Genomic DNA, 21,791 nt, shown 5'->3' with positions numbered 1-21,791 from the left:
GTTGCACTCTGCTTCTGCCCTCCAGTGTCCTGTTGGCAGCTGTCACTGGACAAACTCAAGCAGAAGCCAAAGGGCCAAAGAGCCCATGGATACTGGTTTATTTTTTGAGACACAGAGCAGGCTGGAAAAGAGAGAGAAATGTGAATCTGGAGGGGCTGCAGAAGGGGAAGAGGGAGGCTGAGGAAGTTATGATCATTGAGTGCTTGAAAAGAGCTTAGCCAGGCTGTTCTGGTCTCTGTCCCACCACGATCTCACTCACAACCCGCTGCTGGGTGGCCCTTCTCTCCCCCGACTTTTGGCAGGATCTTCTTCACCACCATAAGACAGTCCAGGTCAGATGGGATGTGACCCTGGTGGCTTTGTCTGTGGACTCTTGATTCTGAACCTACAGCCGCTGAAGTCATGCTTCTTGCTGACTGCTTTGGGCTATTTTGGCCTTTTCCATGGTGCCCTATGTGTTGTTTCTCTTAAGGCCCTGACAGTATTCTTCTGAATCTTCCCTGGGGCCCCATGTGCTTTGAAGGGCCACTATAGCTGGGGCCCTTCAAACAGGGTGCTCTGCCCCAGCCCTAAGTGCCCTTGGAGGCTCCCAACCACACCCTCAATAGCTGTGCCAATTACAAGGCATTCTCTGCCTCCATGGCCTGGCCACCCCACAAGAGAGTCCATGATTCTGCCCTCATTGACGAAGGCCTCATCAGATTGAGCCAGCCACTGAGGGAGGGAAGTAGGGACCTGGTGGGAAAAAGGAAAGAAGCAGCCCGGAGGGAAGTGCGGACATGCCTGCCGTGGGCCAGCCAAGGGACTGGGAGACAACCAGGTGACACTACCACCTGACCAAGCACCTCCCAGAGTCATTCAGCCTTTCTGAAAGGAAAAACCTTTTCATCCACTCTCATCATATGCAAAATCCTAACACAAAGTATAAAGAAGCAAAGCAAATAGTCAGCAGGAATTCATGACATTATGGATAGGAGGGCTTAAAAAAATTGGTGTCATATAACTGAGTCCTTCCAAAACAGCAGCTCTTAGTCCCTTCCTACTCCACCCATATGATTCTGGTGAATGGTGCCCATTACTGTAAAGTCCACACTCTGGCCAGGGGTACATATCTCAGTATAAGTCAAAAAGAGTTTTCTGGCCTGGCACGGTGGCTCACACCTGTAATCCTAGCACTTTGGGAGGCCGAAGTGGCTGGATCATCTGAGGTTGGGAGTTCAAGACTAGCCTGACCAACATGGATAAACCCCATCTCTACTAAAAATACAAAATTAACTGGGCGTGGTGGCGCATGCCTGTAATTCCAGCTACTTGGGAGGCTGAGGCAGGAGAATCACTTGAACCCGGGAGGCAGAGTTTGAGGTAAGCTGAGATTGCGCTATTGCACTCCAGCCTGGGCAACAAGAGTGAGACTCTGTCTTCTTTCTTGGGTTTTCCAAACTGGAACTTTTTACTGGATGCTTTTAGTAAGCATCTGACTTGCTCTGTGGAAGAAGCCAATCTTTAGCTGGAAGAACAAAACCAATGTACAGAGGGAAACAAACATGAGAGGTGGACAGATGAACACAAGAGAGGACTGATGGTTTCAAATCCCTGGATCTGGCCATCCTAAAAGATAGCTTGACTCCCGCCCTGTCTTCATTTTGGTCACATGAGTCAGTTAATTCTCCCTTTTGGCTAAGGCAATTTGAGGTGGATTCCTGTCACTCACAATCAAGGGTCTTATATTGGGAAATTTGTCTTCAGTTAGACTAATAGCTAATTAATATGGTTTTCAAATATTAGCAAGAAATAACATCTAGACACTCGGCTACCTTGGAGAGATCTACCACTACTGAGCCTTGCCTACCTGGGCTGGGCTAGGCTCTACAAAGTACATAGTGATGGAGGTGATGCTGGATGTGACATCATAGAGCCAGCCAATGCCAGTGATCACAATATGCAGAATGTGCTCCCGGCTGTGGACGTAGTGATAGGCAGTGCTAAAGACATTGGCAACACCCTGTAGAGACAGAAAATTCAAATAGCCTACTCTTTTTAAAATAGAAAAAATAATTAGTAATATAGTAATCGGATTACCTTTACCAGTAATTTAATTACTTCTTGATAATATACTTCCTGCAAATTATTCAGCAGTCCTCAAAGGGCAATGTTCCATGTTCTACTATAAAAAAAGGATCATCAAGAAATCAAAGGCATAGGCCAGGTACTGTGACTCATGCCTGTAATCTCAGCACTTTGGGAGGCCAAGGCAGGGTGCATCACTTGAGGTCAGGAGTTTGAGACCAGCCTGGCCAACATGGTGAAACCCTGTCTCTACTAAAAATGCAAATATTAGCTGGGCATGGTGGTGGGCGCCCATAATCTCAGCTACTTGGGAGGCTGCGGCAGGAGAATTGCTTGAACTCAGGAGCTGAGATCGCACGACTGCACTCCAACCTGGGAAACAGAGCAAGTTTCACAAAAAAAGAGAGGTGTAAAGAGAGAGACCCGCATAACTTTTTATGCTTTTGATAGTCATCCAGTGAAATTCATGATATGTGCTAGTAGAGAATAGCATCAAAGGAACAAGATAAACTTTGAAATGAGAAAAAAAAATGTTAAAAAGCCAAGAACGAATGCCAGTCTTAGGCAGGTGGGTAGGAGCTGCCTTGATCGGATGCCAATGTTAATGCCTGCATCTGTGCAGACATGGCCACTATCATCAGATCAACAGTATAAGACATGTTTGGTTCCAAGACCCACAGCGTGCTAGATTACATAGTCCTCTTATAGGCATAAGAAGACCCTGTTCCACAGAGAAGGGATGGGAAATCCTTAGAACCCATATGTGGGCTTGTTGTCAAGAAACTCTAGGAATCACAAACTCTTCAAAATTATATGCCTTTTATCTTAGGACTCAAGGCATCTAAGGGTAACCCAGAAGCCTTTACCTCTCTCATAAGACTATATATACTTCACCTACTGATAACTTCATAGTCCTCCATTTCAATATCGTCACATAATTCCATGTCAGATGAGAATGAATTTTATTATTAAAAATATGTCCAGAGAAAGAGGTTCTACCACTTTCCTCAACTATTCACCCAATAAATGGGAAGAGAAAGTGAAAAATAATGGTAAATAAACATAAAGAGCCAAAGGCTTACAGGGCAACAAATGATAAGGGCATAGCAAGTTCAAGTTCCTAACTCGCTGCTATAGTCCACAGTTCATTGTCTCCATAAAGGCTTTCGATCTTCCTTTACTGCAAGTTCTATCCACAAATTAAATAAAAATGCTTGTAGAAATGGTCTAGCTATTTCATGACCTTAAAAGTGCCTATCATTCTGTGATCCAATTTAAAAACATGAATACTCAAGAAACATTTAGGCCTTTTTCTTTATTTTTCATCCTCAAAAATTATAACACTGAAATCAAGACCTATGGGGATGCATATCAGAGTTAGTACCATTTGTAGAAAGTACAAAAGATTTATAGATAGATATCACTATTAGTAAAACACAAATCTGTCCCTTCTAAAAGTTCATTCCCGCTTTGTGGGTCTCAGTGGTCTAATGGTTGGATTTCTGTTCTATAGCATAAAATTCTATTCCTGTGATAAATGCTATGGGACACATGAAGCTGAGGCATGGATATGCAACTGAGGCTGAAAGTCCTCCCATAAGTAATGGGGAATTTCTCAAAAGACTGAAACATACATTCAGGGAACAGGAGCAAGTATGACGATGTTATCTGTATACACAGCTTTACTCTCATCGGATTTCAGGTTTCACTCTTTAAAAAGTATTAGAAGGAGAGGCCATCCTACCATTGCTCTTGAAGACTTCTATGACTTACCTGATAGAATCTGATCTCATGAGGCAGAAAGATGTTTATTTCGTGGGGATCTCTAAGGGTGTCAACAGCCAAGACCCCAAAGATCCTCATATATGCATCTTGAAGAGGCAGAGCCAGGAATGACCCATTACAATCATTCTTATTACGGGACTGGTCCCAGAAGAAGATGTTCCCGTGGTACTGAACTTGGGGAACATGGATCGGCTTCCCTTCATCCACTACTGTAAAGCTGAGGAAAAAGAGTACGAGGATGGGAGAAAGGCACAGGGAGAGACTTAGGTTAAACCATGGAGGAAGCTAGAGCGATTCTCTATTCACAATCTGTGGCATTATATGACCAAGCAGTGGACTCGATAAGATGACCAGTTTGGAGGTCTGACTTGAGAAAGACTTAAAAAAAAAAACAAAAACTTAGATGTGGACATAGAAAACAAATATAAACAGAACTCCGGAGACATAACTTATGGAGCAGGCAGAAATAATTGAGCTGATATTGTGAAGTAGAGTCCCTGTGTGGCGAATCGTTGCCAAAGAGCGAGCTCTAGAAATAGGTGAAATCATCCAGGACTGGAAGCCATCAGCTTCTACTCCAGAAGCACTGGTGACTTGAGCCACTTCTCTTTTGAGCAGCCAGCTGGGATCTTGACGCCAGTTTACTCAGAAAGGGAATTATTTTTTTAGGAGGGTAAAACCAACCTCTTCAAGACGTTCTTACCTGATTCCTTTCATGTCCCTGTAGAGCACTCTGTTCAGTACAAATAGAGCATCATCTAAGGTGCAAGCCACATTCCTCAATAGAACATTCCCTTTCTCAGGCAGTAGTAGGTTTTCTTCTAAGAGGGAAATGTGAGCACTGATCTTTTTATTTCCATGGGCTTCAGCATCCTACGGAAAAACATTTCCGACCATGTGTTTGCCAACACCCAAAGAACTCCCCAATCATGTCCCCCTCACTGGTTAATTCATGCATCTGGCCCCAGCAGTTTCATTTTCCTGAATAGAGAATGCATATATTACTATTCATGGGCAGTGAGGAAAAAGTTGACACCATAGCTATACCCTAAATCAGAGTTTTAGTGAGTATAATGGGTTTCCTCTATGCCAACTGGACTGTTTACCGGAAAAGAAAAACAAAACCAAAGAACTTTCAGGTCTACTCAAATTTACAAGTTTAAAACTTGGATTCCTTTGACCTATAGTCAAATTGTCTGTGTTTCTATTAAAAGCGTTGATTTTAGAGAGCTGGGCCAAGAATATGCCTTCACTTTACTCATATTTCTTGACCATCAACTGTGATGTGAATGTGAAAAAAAATGTTCTCAAGGAACTCTTAACACACTTTGTATATTTGAGCTATGTAATTTCAGGAAGGATTTTTTTGGGGCCCAAGATTGCAGACTTTCTGCAACTACTACTTCTGCAACTACAAATTCTCTGTACCTAAAATATTATTATTATGTTATTAACAATATTATGTGTCAATACATACATTAAACATACCCATAAATTGGGGACATGTGAGACACTTTCCTTGATATTTTTCTCCTCTTTCTACATATTTGGGTTTGCTTTCCATGCCCTTTTCTTTTGCCTTTATTCCTTCTTTCCACATACAAGATCACGGAGTCATTAACAAATGTGTAGTGAGATTTCTCTCAGGATACCACAGATCTCTGAAGCAAGCTAGAACAATGCCTCTTTTTCTTGAATGGTTGTTTGGTCCTGGTGCCCCATTTCCAATTATACTGGAAAATTCAGCCATTCAGGAGATGATTCCATTGAGCAAGTGTCCCTACTTAGCTGAGATGACTGGCACAGGTTCCCTGGATCAGTGGAATCTATGATATATGTAGAAGGCAGCCGTGCTGTTTCTGCCTGTGAACAGCAGCAACCTGGGAGTCTCTGAGGAGGTGGCAAGGCTGTAGGCAGTGGCCCCTCAGGGCCATGTGTTCTAAGTGACAGGATTCTGCAGTAGTCTCAGCTTGCTTCTGGGCAATGCTGTGAAATACTGTGTGGTGTCAGACTCGATAATGAGTTCATGATTTAAATAGTTCCTTTTAAAACTGACTCCCAAAATACCATGCAAGGGAAATGTAGCTTGAACTGCTTGTACAGCTCCTTACTGATATTTTACATAATCTGTCTATTGTACATTCTAGGCTTATTTGACTCTGAGCAGAAATTAAATTAGAAATCCCAAGACATCTTTTCTACATCTGTCTTTTCTACCTTTCTACTCTGCTTCTATCTTGTCAACCAGCAGTCACTCCAGTTGCGCGTCTCCTAGGCTTCAGACCATTTGTAATGGACTGGAATGAATAAAATATCTATAGCAGCACTCAGTGATTTTTCAAGAGAATTCAGGATGCTCCTCTTTTGTGGATATTGAACATCACCTACTGTGAGGAGATGTTTCCTGTCACATACCACTTTAGAAAACGTACCTGCGTGAGGGCCTTAAAGGCCTCACTATACACCGGCTCTAGGGACACTCCACTTGTCTCTGCAGCACGTTGGATTTGGTGCAGCCACTTCTGCCTGGCACAATTCCTCAGACTCTCAATGTGGCTTCTCTCTAAAGCATTCATCAGAAATTCCACAACACTTTCCAGAACTTGGTCTTCATTGCCCCTGAGTTCAGATACAACCAATTCTATGTAATTCTGAAATTGTTTTGAAGACAATCTCACTTCGTGACCAGGGTGTGGCTTTGGAAATTGGATGTGTAGTTTAGCTAAAAGACACAAACACAAAACCAAGAACTAACCAAAAGTTCACTCATCAGTGGGGGGAATTTTCATTCTCCTCTTACGATGAACTGCTCTGGATGACTGCTCTCCTGGAAAACCAAGTTTATCAAAGATATGTATCTCTGAGCCCAATGGAATATTTTACAATGAATTTCTATGCTGAACTCAATATGACTCATGTGTCAACTTCTTTGTTTTTGTTTTGTTTTGATTTTGCCACCTAGCCTGGTGAAACCTCAAGGTTTGCTTTGACTCCTTCCCTACCTTTGCCTTCCATATCCAATAAGCCACTTAATTCTATCCTGTTACTCTTTGGCAGTGTGGCCACTCCTCTCCTTTCTTACTTTCATAACCCCAAAGCCAGCTTTTATCACTTTGTAATTGACTTAACAATAGTAAATGCTCAATATATGTTTGTAAAATTAAATTAAAACACAACTTGCATTACGCAATTCCCTGGTTCAAAGTCCTACCATATTTGGATCCAGTCTATTTCCAATCACATCTGCCCCTAATACCATATAGGAATTATTTGCTGCAGTATCTCCATTCTACTCATGGTTCCTGACCATGTCTTGCACACTTCTGTATTCACATCTCTTCTCTATTTTTGTAATTGTATAATCATGAACCTACTACCAAATCTGAACATTACCAGTAACATATATTCTTCTGTGATCTGCCCTATTCCATTCCCTGCCTCCCCACACCTCCCACTGATATCCTGAATTTGGCTTTATCTTTAGCTTTCTTTTAATTTTCCCAGTGTTATCATAGTTACATAACAATATATGTGTTTGACACACACACATACACACACACACACACGCACATGCACACACACACTTCTAAACAATATGTGGTTTAGTTTTGCATTTTTAAAATTTATTTATTTATTTGAGACGGAGTCTAGCTCTGTTACCCAGGCGGGAGTGTAGTGGCACAATCTTGGCTCACGGCAACCCGCACCTCCCAGATTCAAGCGATTCTCCTGCCTCAGCCTCCTAAGTAGCTGGGATTACAGGTGTGCACCACCATGCCTGGCTAATTTTTATATTTTCAGTAGAGGTGACCATATTGGCCAGACTGGTCTCAAACTCCTGACCTCAGATGATCTGCCCCCTCAGCCTCCCAAAGTGCTGGGATTACAGGTGTAGTCACCGAGCTCAGCCAGTTTTTCATGTTTATAAACTTTAGAAAAAGGTTATCAAACTATGTGTAGTTTTCTGGGACATACTTTTTTATTCAACACTATGCTACATATCTTCCATGTTGTTTATCTTTCTAACATATCTTTCCATGTTGTTACTGTAGCTATGATTCATTCATTTTCACCAGTGTATGTTACTATATGAGTATATCATTAGTGATTTAGTCTACTGTCAGTGGGTGTTTAAGTTATTCTCAATATTTTACTCATATGAACAGTATTATGAGCATTTTGTAAATGTCTCCTGGTGCATATGTGCAAGATTCTTTGACAGTTGTTATAAATTAATAAGTCACAGGGTATGTACCCTTCCCCTTTAAAGTATAGTTCAAAGTTCCTCCTCCCTCAAGAAGACTTCTGTTGTGATTTATCCTTCTCTTAAAAGACAATAGCATCTATTCTACACCATTTATTTGACAATTAACAAATACTACCTGGCACTTGTGGACATCATATCATGTGTGAGCTTCTCATTTCTGTAGTTGAACATTTATTGATTTTTTTGCTCCTTAGCATCCAGCCACCTTTCTCCGAGTAATTGTATCTCTAACTTTGCTTTGGGGAAGCAACTTCATTCCCATCTCTGCTCATGTGTTTGAATGGGGTTCCATTCACAGTTCTAGAGGTGGAGCATGTGCCTCAGGCTTAAGCCAGTCATGACATTCTATTCCTTTAACCAGAGTGGTTGGTTTAGTACAGACGAATGCCAGACTTTTTGATTGAATGATTAGGAAGAAGATACTTTCTTTTTTATTTCCACTGGAATGAAACTGTGAGCATGTGACACTGGACCTGGTTACCACAAAGGTAGAGGCTGTATGATAGTGCAGCTAAAACAGAAGACAGCAAGAGAAAGAACCAGACAGCTGTCCTAATGTCATTATTTGGACTCCCAAATCTAGTTGTGTCCTAAACTAGTACTGGACTTTTTCATTGTATGAACCAATAAATTCCTCTTATGTGTAAACACTTTGGGTTGGGTTCTCTATTACTTGAGCCAAAAGGATCTTAACTAGTACAATCCTCAATTAGATTAAAAGTGCCTTGTGGATTCTTAATCTTCCATTTCTTCTTCTTTTTTCCCTTTCATTTTTTGCCTCCTTGAACAATTTGATCCTAAAGTCATTAGGTGGGGCAGAGCAAGGTAAGCATCTGTTCCTGGTCAGGTGAAGTCAATGTGGCACCAAGCAGGATATCAGGGCCCAAATCTGTGCAGGGTTAGCTGGGCATGGGTTGTCAGAGCCTGAGCAGGGCGAGGAGGGTATCTATGTGGAAGGGCAATCTTTGGCCCATGTGGGTAAAGAGGATGGCCTTACAGAGAGGTGGTTTAACTTGGGTGTCAGATTCCAAGCAGTACAAGCAGGGTATCCATATGAGACGGATGCCCAACATGGGGTGTTTAATCTTGAGCAGGGTGAGAAGGGCATCCAAATCAAGGGATGGCCTGGCCTGGGAAGTCAGAACCTAAACAGGGTGAGGAGGGTGTCTACATGGAAGGGCCATCCACATAGGTTGGGGGTCAGCTCAGCGTAAGGAGTCAGAGCCTGAGTGGATTGACAAGGGCATCCACATGAAAATGTGCCTTGGCATGGAGTGTCAGAGCCTAAGGACTATGTAAAGGACATCTACTTGGAGGGGGTGATCTGTTGTGGGCTATCAGAACGTAAGCAGAGTAAGGAGGATAGCCATGTGGGAAGGGCCGATTAGTGCAAGATGTTAGAACTTAAATGTAGTAAAAAGGAAATCAGTGTGGAAGAGAGGACAGCAACAGTGATGGGAGATTAGTTCCATATACAACTAATGGATTCATTGGGGGATTGATCAAATAAATAAATATATTTAGGATAACACAGCCAGAGAAAACGGAACTACAAAAGGGAATGAGAAAAAACTAGAATGAACCCTGTTATGTTGGATTGGACTTGGAATTACCAGTGTGAACTCATGGTTTTTAATATTAGTAGACAGAAAGGTACGTGCAGATATAAACGTATACATGTACACACACAGGTGTGCACGAGTGCATGCATGCGTACCCATACACACACACACACACACACACAGTTTCTACATCTGTCCACTGAGAAATCTGAGAGAGGAGACTCATGAGTAAAGAGCATGTGTAGAACCCAGATGCTGGCTTGGGGAGATGGATGATTCCAGGGTGAAGGACAGGAAAATATAAGACCAACCTGGAAGATCTCTTTGTGCCAGAAAGCAAGGACATGCTCAAAGAATGAGGGATACATGTTAAAAGGATGCAGAAAATTGGCAGTTTTTTTTATAAAGCTAAACATATATATTCCACTCCTAAGTATTTATTAATAAGAAATGAAAACATAGTCACCAGAAGATTTACTTAAGATTGTGAAGAGTAGCTTAATTTATAGTAGCTGAGAACTGGAAACAGCGCAAGTGTCCATACATTGCAGCCCAAGTGTCCATACATTGGAAAATGGATAAACAAACCATGGTATATTCATACAATGGAATACTCCTCGGCAATAAAAAGAAGCAAATTGCTGATACATGTAGCAACATATTAAGACTCTCAAGAAAAATTATGCTGAGTTGACCAGGCCCAGTGGCTTATGACTGTAATCCAGAGCTTTGGGAGGCTGAGCGGGGAGGATCACTTGAGGCCGGGAGTTAGTGCCCAGCCTGGGCAACATGATGTCTCTACAAAAAGTTGATAAACTAGCCAGGAATGGTGGTGTGCATCTGTAGTCTCCCAGCTACTTGGGAGGCTGAGGCGGGAGGACTGCTTGTGCCCAGGAGTTCAAGGCTGCAGTGAGTTATGATCACACACCACTACACTCCAGCCTGGGCAACAGAGTGAGACTCTGTCCCCCTGAAAACGTTAAAAAATAAAAGTAAAAATTATACTGAGTGAAAGAAGGCGTACACAAAAAAGTACATAGAGTTTAAACTCTGTAAAAAAAAAAGGTGCATACTGTATAATTTCATTTTTATGAAATTCCAGATAATACTAAAGAGATCAAACTAATTTATGGTAGAAAATAGAAAAGTGGTTGCTTTGGAGACTGCAGGGTGGGCGACTGAATGGGAAAGAGGCGTGAGGACTTGTTTTGTTCTATATCTTTTATTTAATTATTATTTTTTAAGAGATGGGTTTTTTATTTTTTTTAAGAGATGGGTTTTGCGATGTTACCCAGGCTGATCTCGAACTCCTGGGCTCAAGCGATCTTCCTGCCTCTGCCTCTCGAGTAGCTGGGATTACAGGTGTGTCACTGTGCTATTTGTTCTGTATCTTGATAGGAGTATGGGGTGCACAGGGCATGTATTTGTCAAAACTCAGCAAATATGCACTTAAAATTTGTACATCTCATTTTATGGAAATTTGGTCTCAAGAGGAGAAAACTTCCTTCTTTCCCTATGTGCAAAAAGAAAGAAAAAAACTGTTAATAAATATCGAACTCTAATTAATGATATACATGCTGAGGTATTTAGGGAGAAGTGTATTGATTTCCATAGCTTACTTAAAATGCGCTACATGCATTAAAAATAAGAGAGATGGAAGGATTGAGGGACAGGGAGATGAATAGACAGATTAAAAAGTGAGGTAAAATATTAATGAAGTGAGATAAAATAAAAATGATTAATTTATGTGGTGGGTATATAGGTATCGCTGTAAAATTCTTTCAGCTTTGCCATGTTTGACAGTTTTCATAATGAAATGCTGGAGTTGGGCATGGTGACGCACGCCTGTAATCCCAGCACTTCGGGAGACTGAGGTGAGAGGGTTGCTTGAGGCCAGGAGTTTGTGACCAGCATGGGCAACACAGAGAGACCCCATCCATACCAAAAATTAGAAAAATGAGCCAGGCTTGCGACGCATACCTATAGTCCCAGTTGCTTGGGAGTCTGTGGTGGGAGGATGATCGCTTGGGTCCAGGAGTTGGAGGCTGCAGTGAGCTACAGTTGTGCCACTGCACTCCAGCCTGAGTGAGAGAGTGAGACGTGGTCTCAAAAAAAAAAAAAAAAAAAAAAAAAAACCCACACCAAAAAAACCATGGGCGTGGGTGGGGAGGGGAGGACAAGGAGCCAGAGTGAAAGAACTCCCATTGTCTAAAACTGGGACAATATGAGTATCAAAACAAATAGTGATAGTATTGGATTATAACCCATTGAATAAAAAAGGAAACCATGAACACATACTGCTATAAATGAATAAATGAAAAGCTGACAAAAAGGAATAATGGTTTATACGATTTCAATGGACACCCATGAAATACTTACTAATTACAAAGGGGGAAAAAACAGCTTTAAAGTGGAGGGGCCTGACAGATATAATCTTAATCAACTGGTCAACGTTGTTACTATGGGACTTCTGATCAGATACAATGAGAAGAACACAGCATTGCTTCTGTGATATATTTCTGACAAAGATGAATAACCTGAATTTAACCATGGGGAAACAGTAGATAAATCAAAATGAAGGACATACTGCAACCAACTTAAAATCTTCAAAAGTGTCAAGGTTATGGAAATCAAAGAAAGATGGAAGACTTTCTTAGAGATTCTTTATTCCAGAGTTCCGGAGCAAAGGAATAACAACAGTAGTTTTATGCTAGCTACTTGTCCAGTTTTCAGTTTCTTTAAAAAACTCTTGTGTGCTTTTCAATGAGACTTTTAAATAACTATGGCTCTTAATTTTCATGGTTTCTGTAACTTTGTGACAAAAAGTATCACCAAAATGCTTTTTGTTGTTTTGTTTTAAAATAAATGTTTTATTACTTCCAACTGTACTTTTTGCCTTTATTATTTTTTATTGATGCATAATTGTCCATATTTATGGGGTACAGAGTGTTATTTCAATACATGTACACAATATATAATAATCAAATCAGCATAATGAGCATATACATCACCTCAAACATTTATCACTTCTTTGTTTTGGGAACATTCAAAATCTGCTCTTCCAGCTATTTGAAAATATACAACAAATTGCTGTTAATTATAGTCACTCTACAGTGCTACAGAACGCTGTAACTTACGCCTCATATCTAGCTGTACTTTCGTATCCATTAACCAACCTTTGGATATTCCCTCTACCCTTAACCGTCCCTGTCTCTAGTAATCACTATTCTACTTTCTCGTTAAATAAGCTCAACTTTTTTAGCTTCAACATATGAGTAAGAACATGTAACATTTATCTTTTTGTGCCTGACTTATTTCATTTAACATAATGCCCTCCAACCTCATCTATGTTGCTTCAAATGACAGAATTTTTTTCTTTTTGGTGGCTAAATACTATTGCATTGTGTACATAGACCAAATTTTTTTATCCATTCATCTGCTGATAGATACTTAGGCTGATCTCTTATCTCAGCTATTGTGAGTAATGCAGCAATAAACATGGGAATGTAGAAATCTCTTTGACATACTTGTTTCCTTTTTTTTGGATATATACTTTGAGTGGGATTACTAGATCATACAGTAGTTTTGTTTTCAGTGTTTTGAGGGACCTTCATACTGTTTCAGTAATGGCTGTACTAATTTACATCACACCAACAATGTATAAGAGTTTCCCTTTGTCTGCATCCTCGCCAGCATTTGTTATTTTTTGTGCCAGGGTGAGATAATACCTCATTGTGGTTTTGATTTGTATTTCCCTGATTAGTGATGTTAAGCATTTTTTCATATACCTGTTGATCATTTTTATTTTCTTTTGAGAGATGTCTATTCAACTCATTTACCCTTTTTTCATTTGAATTATTTGATTTTTCTTTTTCTTTTTTTGGCTATTGCTTTGTCTGAGTTCCTTGTATATTTTGAATATTAATCCCTTGTCAGATGAATAGTTTGAAAATATTTTCTCCCCTTCTGCAGGTTGTCTCTTCACTGCATTGATTGTTTCCTTTGCAGTGCAGAAGCTTTTTAGTTTGAAATAATCCCACTTGTCTAATTTTGGTTTTGTTGCCTGTGCTTTTGAGGTCTTTTCCATAAAAATTTTGCCTAGACCAATGTCCTGAAGTGTTTCCCTTATGTTTTCATGAGTAGTTTCATAGTCTGGGGGTCTTACATTTAAGTCCTTGATCCATTTTAAGTTTTTTTTTTTTTTTTTTTGAGACGGAATCTTGCTCTGTCACCTAGGCTGGAGTGCAGTGGCACAATCTCGGCTCACTACAACCTCTGCCTCCTGGATTCAAGCAATTTTCCTGCCTCAGCCTCCCAAGTAGCTGGGACTACAGGCGTGCACCACCATGCCTGGCTAATTTTTGTATTTTTAGTAGAGACAGGGTATTGCCATGTTGGCCAGGCTAGTCTGGAACTCCTGACCTCAGGTGATCCACCTGCCTTGGCCTCCCAAAGTGCTGGGATTACAGGTATAAGCCACAGTGCCTGGCCCATTTTGAGTTTATTTTTATATATGATGAGAGATAGGGGTCTAGTTTTATTTTCCTTCATATGAACATCCGATTTCCCCAGCAATATTTGTTGAAGAAACTCTCCCTTTCCCAATGAATGTTCTTGGCACCTTTGTTGAAAATCAGTTGGCTGTAAATATATGGATTTCTTTCTGGGTTCTCTATTCTGTTCCATTGGTCTATGTGTTTTTATGCCAGTACCATGCTGTTTTGGTTACTAGAGATTTGTAGTATATTTTAAAGTCTGGTAGTGTGATATCTATTTGTTCTTTTTGTTCAGGATTGTTTTGGCTATCCATGGCGTTTTGTGATACCATACGAATTTTTGAATTTTTTGTTTATTTATGTGAAAAATGCTATTGGTATTTGATCGAGATTGTATTGAATCTGTAGATTGCTTTTGGTAGTATGGTCATTTTCTTTTTCTTTTTGTTAAAGGGGCTGTAATTGTATTTATTAGACTAACAAGGCAAATGTGAATTTTCTTTTCTATGTTCCGGTGAGTCTGTGTATTGGTTGACTCAGACAAGGAGCCACAAGGAAACAAAGAAGTAATCATTTGTTGAGAGACGTGATTAACTATGTTCTTCCCTGAAGCTACTGGGATGGGAAAGGTCAGCGACTTCCTTAGAACCCTGAGACAATTGGGGGCTCTGGAGACCTGCTGTGCCTCTGCTACTGGAGCAGCTCAACTGCCAAGGCAGCCTCAAGTTCAGGAACAGCTAATTACCAGCTCCGGCATTCAGTTTGTCTAGCCTTATGATGGCTACATAGGCCACTTCCCACTGTTTTCTTTTTCAGCTGAACACCATCGGCCTGGGTATCCCTTTTTGGGGAATATGTCTGTCTGTCTGAACCCCGTTTTCTTCAAATGGCTCTGTGGTAAAATCTGGTCATACCATGCTCCAGCATCAGGGGTACATGAGAGTACGCAGTCTGTGAGCGCCCATGAGGACTCTCGTGCTGGGCCCCCTCAGCCCAGGCTAGCTGTGGTACCAGAAGAGAAAGGAGAAGGAGCACACATCATGGGGAAGAAGAGGATCCACACGTGGAAGCCAGCGTTGTTGTTAATGGCCTCTCTTATGTCTTTGTTGCCTTCCTTGATATTTTCAGGAAGGCAACTAACTGGTGAATGCTATCAATCTCAGCTTCCTGTGGCAAAACCTTTTCCGTGAATATCTCTTGAAGTCTGGAAATCTCAACCACTCTCCCTTCAATCTGCCTCACTTCATCAAACAAGCTGTTCATTTCACCAATTCGTCGCTGATTTTCCTGTTCAAACATTTGTATTTCTTCTGGGGATAATTCATCTTCACCTTTGCCATCTCCCCAGGTTCCCAATTCAGGTTGTGTTTCAGCCAAAATCTTTTCTGGATGTTCTTCAGCGGCAGGGTTTTCTTCAGAGTCTTTTGAAGGACTCTGTGAAACTTTCTCAGATGTGGATTCTCTTGTCTTTGCATTTGGTTCTGGTTTCAGCTTAGATAATCTTTTCTTATCCACCACTCTTAACTCGGATGGCTCTTTGTTCTGAGTAAAGTTTACACACTGTTTTTTTTTAAGTAGTCTTCAATGAAATCCAAAACAGCAGTCCTGTGCTCCTTCACTGCTGGGAATGTATCTCCTTGTGAGCTTCTGTTCGTAGTTGTTGAATTGTTTCTGAACAGGTCCTCATGGATATCTGGATATCCTGGTCTATCTGGTCTCGTTCTGAGTCTGTCATCCTCCCATGTTCAGACATGGTATAGCTATAAGCATTAATATAATCTTTCCTGTGTTCCAGAAGACAATCTCTCATTTTGCCAATGTGAGAAAACACTTCGTGGGCCTGGCTGGAGAAGTCGCCGTTGGGCCAGGGACTGAGGCGGAACAGCTCATCCCGGCTGCCATCGACTCCGCCGCTCACCGCCACTCCCAGCGCCTTGTTCTGCATCTTCACGGTCTTGACACTGGTCTGGAATAGCAGCGTGATGTCTACCGCCCTAGCGACCGGCACTGGCAGCCCCACACGGGACCTGCCCGCGTCAGCAGCTGGCGACAGCAGTAGTATGGTCATTTTCACAATTTTAATTTTTCCAATCCATGAACGTGAGATGTCTTCCATTTTTTGGTGTCCTCTTCAATTTCTTTCATCAGGGTTTTACAGTTTTCCTTGTAGACGTCTTTCACCTCCCTGGTTAAATTTATTCCTATGTATTGTATTTTTTTGTGGCTACTGTAAATGGGGTTACTTTTTAAATTTCTTTTTCTTCTGGTTGAATGCTAGTGTATAGAAATGCTACTGATTTTTTTTTATGGAGTCTCACTCTGTCACCCAGGCTGGAGCACAGGGGCGCCATCTCAGCTCACTGCAAGCTCCGCCTCCCGGGTTCACGCCATTCTCCTGCCTCAGCCTCCTGAGTAGCTGGGACTACAGGCACCCACCACCACGTTCGGCTAATTTTTTGTATTTTTAGTAGAGACGGGGTTTCACAGTGTTAGCCAGGATGGTCTCGATCTCCTGACCTCGTGATCTGCCTGCCTCGGCCTCCCAAAGTGCTGGAATTACAGGCGTGAGCCACTGCACCTGGCCTACTGATTTTTATATGTTGATTTTGTATCCTGCAACTTTACTGAATTCGTTGATCAGTTTCAATAATTTTTTGGTGGAGCTTTTAGGGTTTTTTATATATAAGATCATGTCATCTACAACAGGGACAATTTGACTTTCTCTTTTCCAGTTGGATGCTTTTTATTTCTGTCTCTTTCCTAACTGCTCTGGTTAGGACATCTAGAATAAACAGATGTGGAATAAAAGTGGTGAAAGTGGGCATCTTTTTATCATTCCAGATCTTAGAAAAAAAATTTCAATTTTCCCCCATTTAGTACGATATTGCCTTTGTTATGTATGACCTTTCTTGTGTTGAGGTATTTTCCTTCTAAACCTAACTTGTTGAGAGTTTTTATCATGAAGGAATATTGAATTTTATCAAATGCTTTTCCTGCATCTATTGAGAGGGTCATATGATTTTTTGTCTATTCTGTTGATGGGATGTATCATGGTTATTGATATTTGTATGTTAAATCATCTTTGCATTATTGGGATAAATCCCAGTTGATCAGGGTGAATGATCTTTTATTTCCTTATTATTATTTTTATAGAGACAGGGTCTCATTATGTTGCCCAGACTAGTCTCAAACTATTGGGCTCAAGTGATTCTCCTGTCCTGGCTCCCCAAAGTGCTGGGATTAGAGGTAAAGGCCACCACACCCAGCCTTTCTTTTATTCTCTGTGTGAATGATCTTTTTAATGTGTTGCTGGATTCAGTTTGCTAGCATTTTGTTGAGAATCTTACATTTATGTTCATTAGGGATACTGGCTTATAATTCCGTTTCTGTTGTTGTTGTGTTCTTGTCTGGTGTTAGTATTAGCATAATGCTGGCCTCATAGAATGAGTTTGGAAGAATTCCTTCCTCTTCAATTTTCTAAACGAGTTTGAGAAGAACTGATATTAGATATTCTTTAAATATTTGGTAGAATTCTGCAGTGGAGTCATCAGATCCTGGGCTTTTCTTTGATGAGAGACATTTTATTACAGATTAAGTCTTGTTAATTGTGATTAGTCTGTTCAGGTTTTCTATTTCTTTTTGCTTCAATCTTGGTAGGTTGTACGTATCTAGGAATTTATCCATTCCTGCTAGGTTTTCTATTATGTTGGCATATAGTTTGTAATAGTCACTAATGATTCTTTGTGTTGCTGTGGTGTCAGTAGTAATGTCTCCTTTTTCATTTCTGATTTTATTCACTTGGGTCTTTTTTTTCTTGGTTAGTCTAGCTAATGGTTTGGCAATATGGTTTATCTTTTACAAAACCAACTTTTTGTTTTGTTGATTTTTTGGGTTTTTTTGTCTTAATTTTATTTCTGCTTTGATCTTTATTATTTCTTTTTTTCTACTAGTTTTGAGTCTGGTTTATTCTTGCTTTTCAAATTCCTTGAGATGCATTAGATTGTTTATTTGAAACCTTTCTTTTTTTTTTTTTTTTTTTGAGGCAGAGTCTCGCTCTGTCGCCCGGACTGGAGTGCAGTGGCCGGATCTCAGCTCACTGCAAGCTCCGCCTCCTGGGTTTACGCCATTCTTCTGCCTCAGCCTCCCGAGTAGCTGGGACTACAGGCGGCCACCACCTCGCCCGGCTAGTTTTTTTTTTTTATTTTTAGTAGAGACGGGGTTTCACCGTGTTAGCCAGGATGGTCTCGATCTCCTGACCTCGTGATCCGCCCGTCTCGGCCTCCCAAAGCGCTGGGATTACAGGCTTGAGCCACCGCGCCCAGCCTATTTGAAACCTTTCTACAATTTTGATGTGAGCATTTATTTCTATAAACTTCCCTTTCAATACTGCTTTTTCTGTATTCCATAGGTTTTAGTATGTTGTGTTTCTATTTTCACTCGTTCCAAGAAATCTTATGATGTCATGGGACCTCAGTAGAAGAAATTTTAAAAAATAAATTAAAAAGTAAAAAGTAAAAATTCAAAAAAAAATTAAAGTCCCTTCTTAATTTCTTCATTGACCCACTGCTCATTCAGGAGCATGTTGTTTAAATTCTAAAGTTGCTCTTGTCATTGATTTCTATTTTTATTTCATTGAGGTCAGAAAAGATATTTGATATGATTTCAACTTCTTTAAATTTAATAAGATTTGTTTTTTGACTTAACATGTGATCTATCCTGGAGAATGTTCCATGGGCTGAAAAAAAAGAGGTGTATTCTGCAGCTAGCTGTTGGATGAAATGTTCTATAAATATCTGTTAGGTCCACTTGGTCTAATGTTTAGTTTAAATCCAATGTTTCTTTATTGATTTTCTGTCTAAATGATCTGTCCCATGCTGAGAGTAGGGTGTTGAAGTCCCCAACGATTACTGTGTTAGAGTTTATCTCTCCCTTTAGATTTAATAATATTTGCTTTATAATACTGGAGTGCTCTGATGTTGGGTGCATGTATGTTTAGCGTTGTTTTCTTGCTGAATTGATCCCTTTATCATTATATAATGACATTTTTCTCTTTTTACAGTTTTGACTTAAAGTCTGTGTTGTCTAAGTATAGCTACTCCTGCTTGCTTTCAATTTCCATTCATGTGAAATATCTTTTTCCATCCCGGGTCTACATATGTCTTTACAGGTGAACTGAGTTTCTTCTAGGCAGCATATAGTTAGGTCATGTTTTTTGTTTTGTTTTGTTTTGTTTTGTTTTTTTGAGACAGAATCTGGCTCTGTCGCCCAGGCTGGAGTGCGGTGGTGCAATCTCGGCTCACTGCAACCTCTGCCTCCTGGGTTCAAGCAATTCTCCCACGTCAGCCTCCCGAGTAGCTGGCACTATAGGCACATGCCACCACACCCAGCTAATTTTTGTAATTTTAGTAGAGATGGGATTTCACCATTTTGGCCAGGATGGTTTCAATCTCTTGACCCTGTGATCCACCCAGGAATGAGCCACTGCACCTGGCCAGTTAGGTCATGTTTTTAATTTATTCAGTTAATCTATATCTTTTAAGTGGGGGATTTAATCCATTTATATTCAAAGCTATTATTGATAGGTGAGTACTTACTCCTGTCATTTTGTTAATTGTTTTCTGGTTGTTTTGTATATCCTTTGTTCCTTTTTTCCCCTCTTATTATTATTGCAGTGTACTGGTTTTCTTTGGTGATAGGATTTGATTCTTTTCTTTCTCCTTTGTATATCTGCCATACCAGTGAGTTTCATATTTTTGCATGTTTTCATGATAGTGATTATCATCTTTTCAGTTCCAGATATAGGGCTCCCTTGAGCATTTCTTGTAAGGCCAGTTTAGTGGTGATACTTTCCCTCAGTTTTTGCTTATCTGTGAAAGACTTTATTGTTCTCTCATTTCTGAAGGACAGTTTTTCTGTGTATACTATTCTTGGTTGGCAATTTTTTTTTCTTTCAGCACTTTGAATATATCATCCCATTCTCTTATGGCCCATAAGATTTCTGCAACAAGATCTGTTGTTATTCTAATGGGGACTCCAATGTTAGTCTAATGGTGATTCCCTTATATGTGACTTTTCTCTGGCTGTTTTCAGAGTTCTCTCTTTGTCTTTGACTTTTGACAATTTGACTTTAATTTGCCTGGAGGAGGAATTTTAGGCTGTATCTATTTGGGAAATTTTGAGCTTCCTGGATCTGGATGTCCATATGTCTCCCCAGACTTGGGAAGTTTCCAGCTATTATTTTGTTAAATAGGTTTTCAACATATTTTCTCTTCTCTTCTCCTTCTGGAAGTCCCATAATACAAATATTTGTTCACTTAATAGTGATAATTGTAGGCTTTCTTCACTCCTTTTCATTTTTATTTCTTTTTTCTTTCTCTGACTGGGTAATTTCAAATGTCCTATCTTCAAGTTCAGAGATTAGTTTTTCTGCTTGATTAATAAGTCTGCTGGTGAAGCTCTTTATTGTATTTCTATTTCATTCATTGAAATCTTCAGCTGCAGGGTTTCTGTCTGCTTCTTTTTTATGACTTCCATCTCTTTGTTGAATTTCTCATTCATATGGGGATTTGTTTTTCTGATTTTGTTGAACTGTCAATCTGAATTTTCTTGTCTTGTTGAGTTTCCTTAAGATCATTATTTTAAATTGCTTTCCTGGCAATTAATTAATTTCCTTTTCTTCAGTGTCTGTTACTAGAGAGTTATATTCCTTCAGTAGTGCCATATTTCCTTGCTTTATCATGTTTCTTGTGTACCTGCATTGATGTCTGTGTATTTGGTGGAATAACTGCCTCTTCCAAACTTTCTAGAGTGGCTTTTATAGAGGAAGATTTTCACCTGTAGTTGAAATTTTGTGTGCTTGTTGGGATGGATGTGACGACATTGTTTCCAGATAGGTGAAATGGTATAGTCTCTGTGCAGTTTCTTCAACTGTGTTCAACATCAGCAATACCTGTGGGCACCTCAGTGGCCTTGGCTGTAGAAAGTTTGTGAGAGCAGCAGCAGCAGCATATGTTATTAATGTCCTTGATGTTGAGGGCTTTTGGAGTCCTCCTACTCTTGTTTTCCCCACAATGGGGAAACTTAGCTGAGGGGGATCCCTCTTGGTGTCAGGTCTGACATGGCCTATAAGCAGCTGCAGTGGCACTGGGTTCCAGGTGCAGGTGCTCAGAGCAAGTGTGGGGTTAGGGTCCTAAGCACAGGATCTCCCAAACTTATTGTGGCTCCTGAGTCTTGGGGTGCAGGTTTGCTTTCTGTGGCAAGGTTGGGTATAGGTTGCCCATAGAGACATGATCTGTGACTCTGAGGCACGTCCTAGCAGCTTGAGCCCAGGAGGCTGGGCTGTAGCTGTGATTCTACCCCTGGGGGGCAGGGCACAGCACTGGCCTGACTCCAGAGAGGAAGCTTGCTGGGGAGGTTTGGGCCCAGGAGGAGGATATGGTTTGCAATATGGGAACCTAAACAAATAAAACTCAAAGGCAACTCAGGTCTCAGGGCATGAGGCACTGTGTAGTAGTGACACAAGACCATGGAATGGTGGGGTTCAGCATTATCCAAGACACTGTAAGACCAGGTACAGTGGCAGCAAGTAACCCAGAAAGGCAGAGCACAGCTGTT

General features: G+C 40.6%; 1 protein-coding gene and 1 pseudogene across 1 annotated transcript in view; both read right to left on the bottom strand.

Annotated features, from left to right (window-relative positions):
- EFCAB5 (EF-hand calcium binding domain 5) overlaps positions 1–21,791 on the bottom strand; it is a 173,868-nt gene that overhangs the window by 28,302 nt on the left and 123,775 nt on the right. Inside the window, exons 16-19 of the mRNA XM_010367959.2 lie at positions 6,285–6,574; positions 4,556–4,725; positions 3,841–4,069; positions 1,850–2,002 (exon numbers count right to left, since the gene is read on the bottom strand). Coding sequence (XP_010366261.1) covers positions 1,850–2,002; positions 3,841–4,069; positions 4,556–4,725; positions 6,285–6,574 — 842 coding nt within the window. The remainder of the gene's footprint in view (positions 1–1,849; positions 2,003–3,840; positions 4,070–4,555; positions 4,726–6,284; positions 6,575–21,791) is intronic.
- Positions 15,176–16,245, bottom strand: LOC104665995 (annotated as a pseudogene).

Source organism: Rhinopithecus roxellana, chromosome 19 (genome assembly GCF_007565055.1).
Source record: "Rhinopithecus roxellana isolate Shanxi Qingling chromosome 19, ASM756505v1, whole genome shotgun sequence".
Lineage (NCBI taxonomy): Eukaryota > Metazoa > Chordata > Mammalia > Primates > Cercopithecidae > Rhinopithecus > Rhinopithecus roxellana.
Note: the sequence above shows the minus strand (reverse complement) of the source record. Positions and strands in the feature narration are given on the sequence as shown.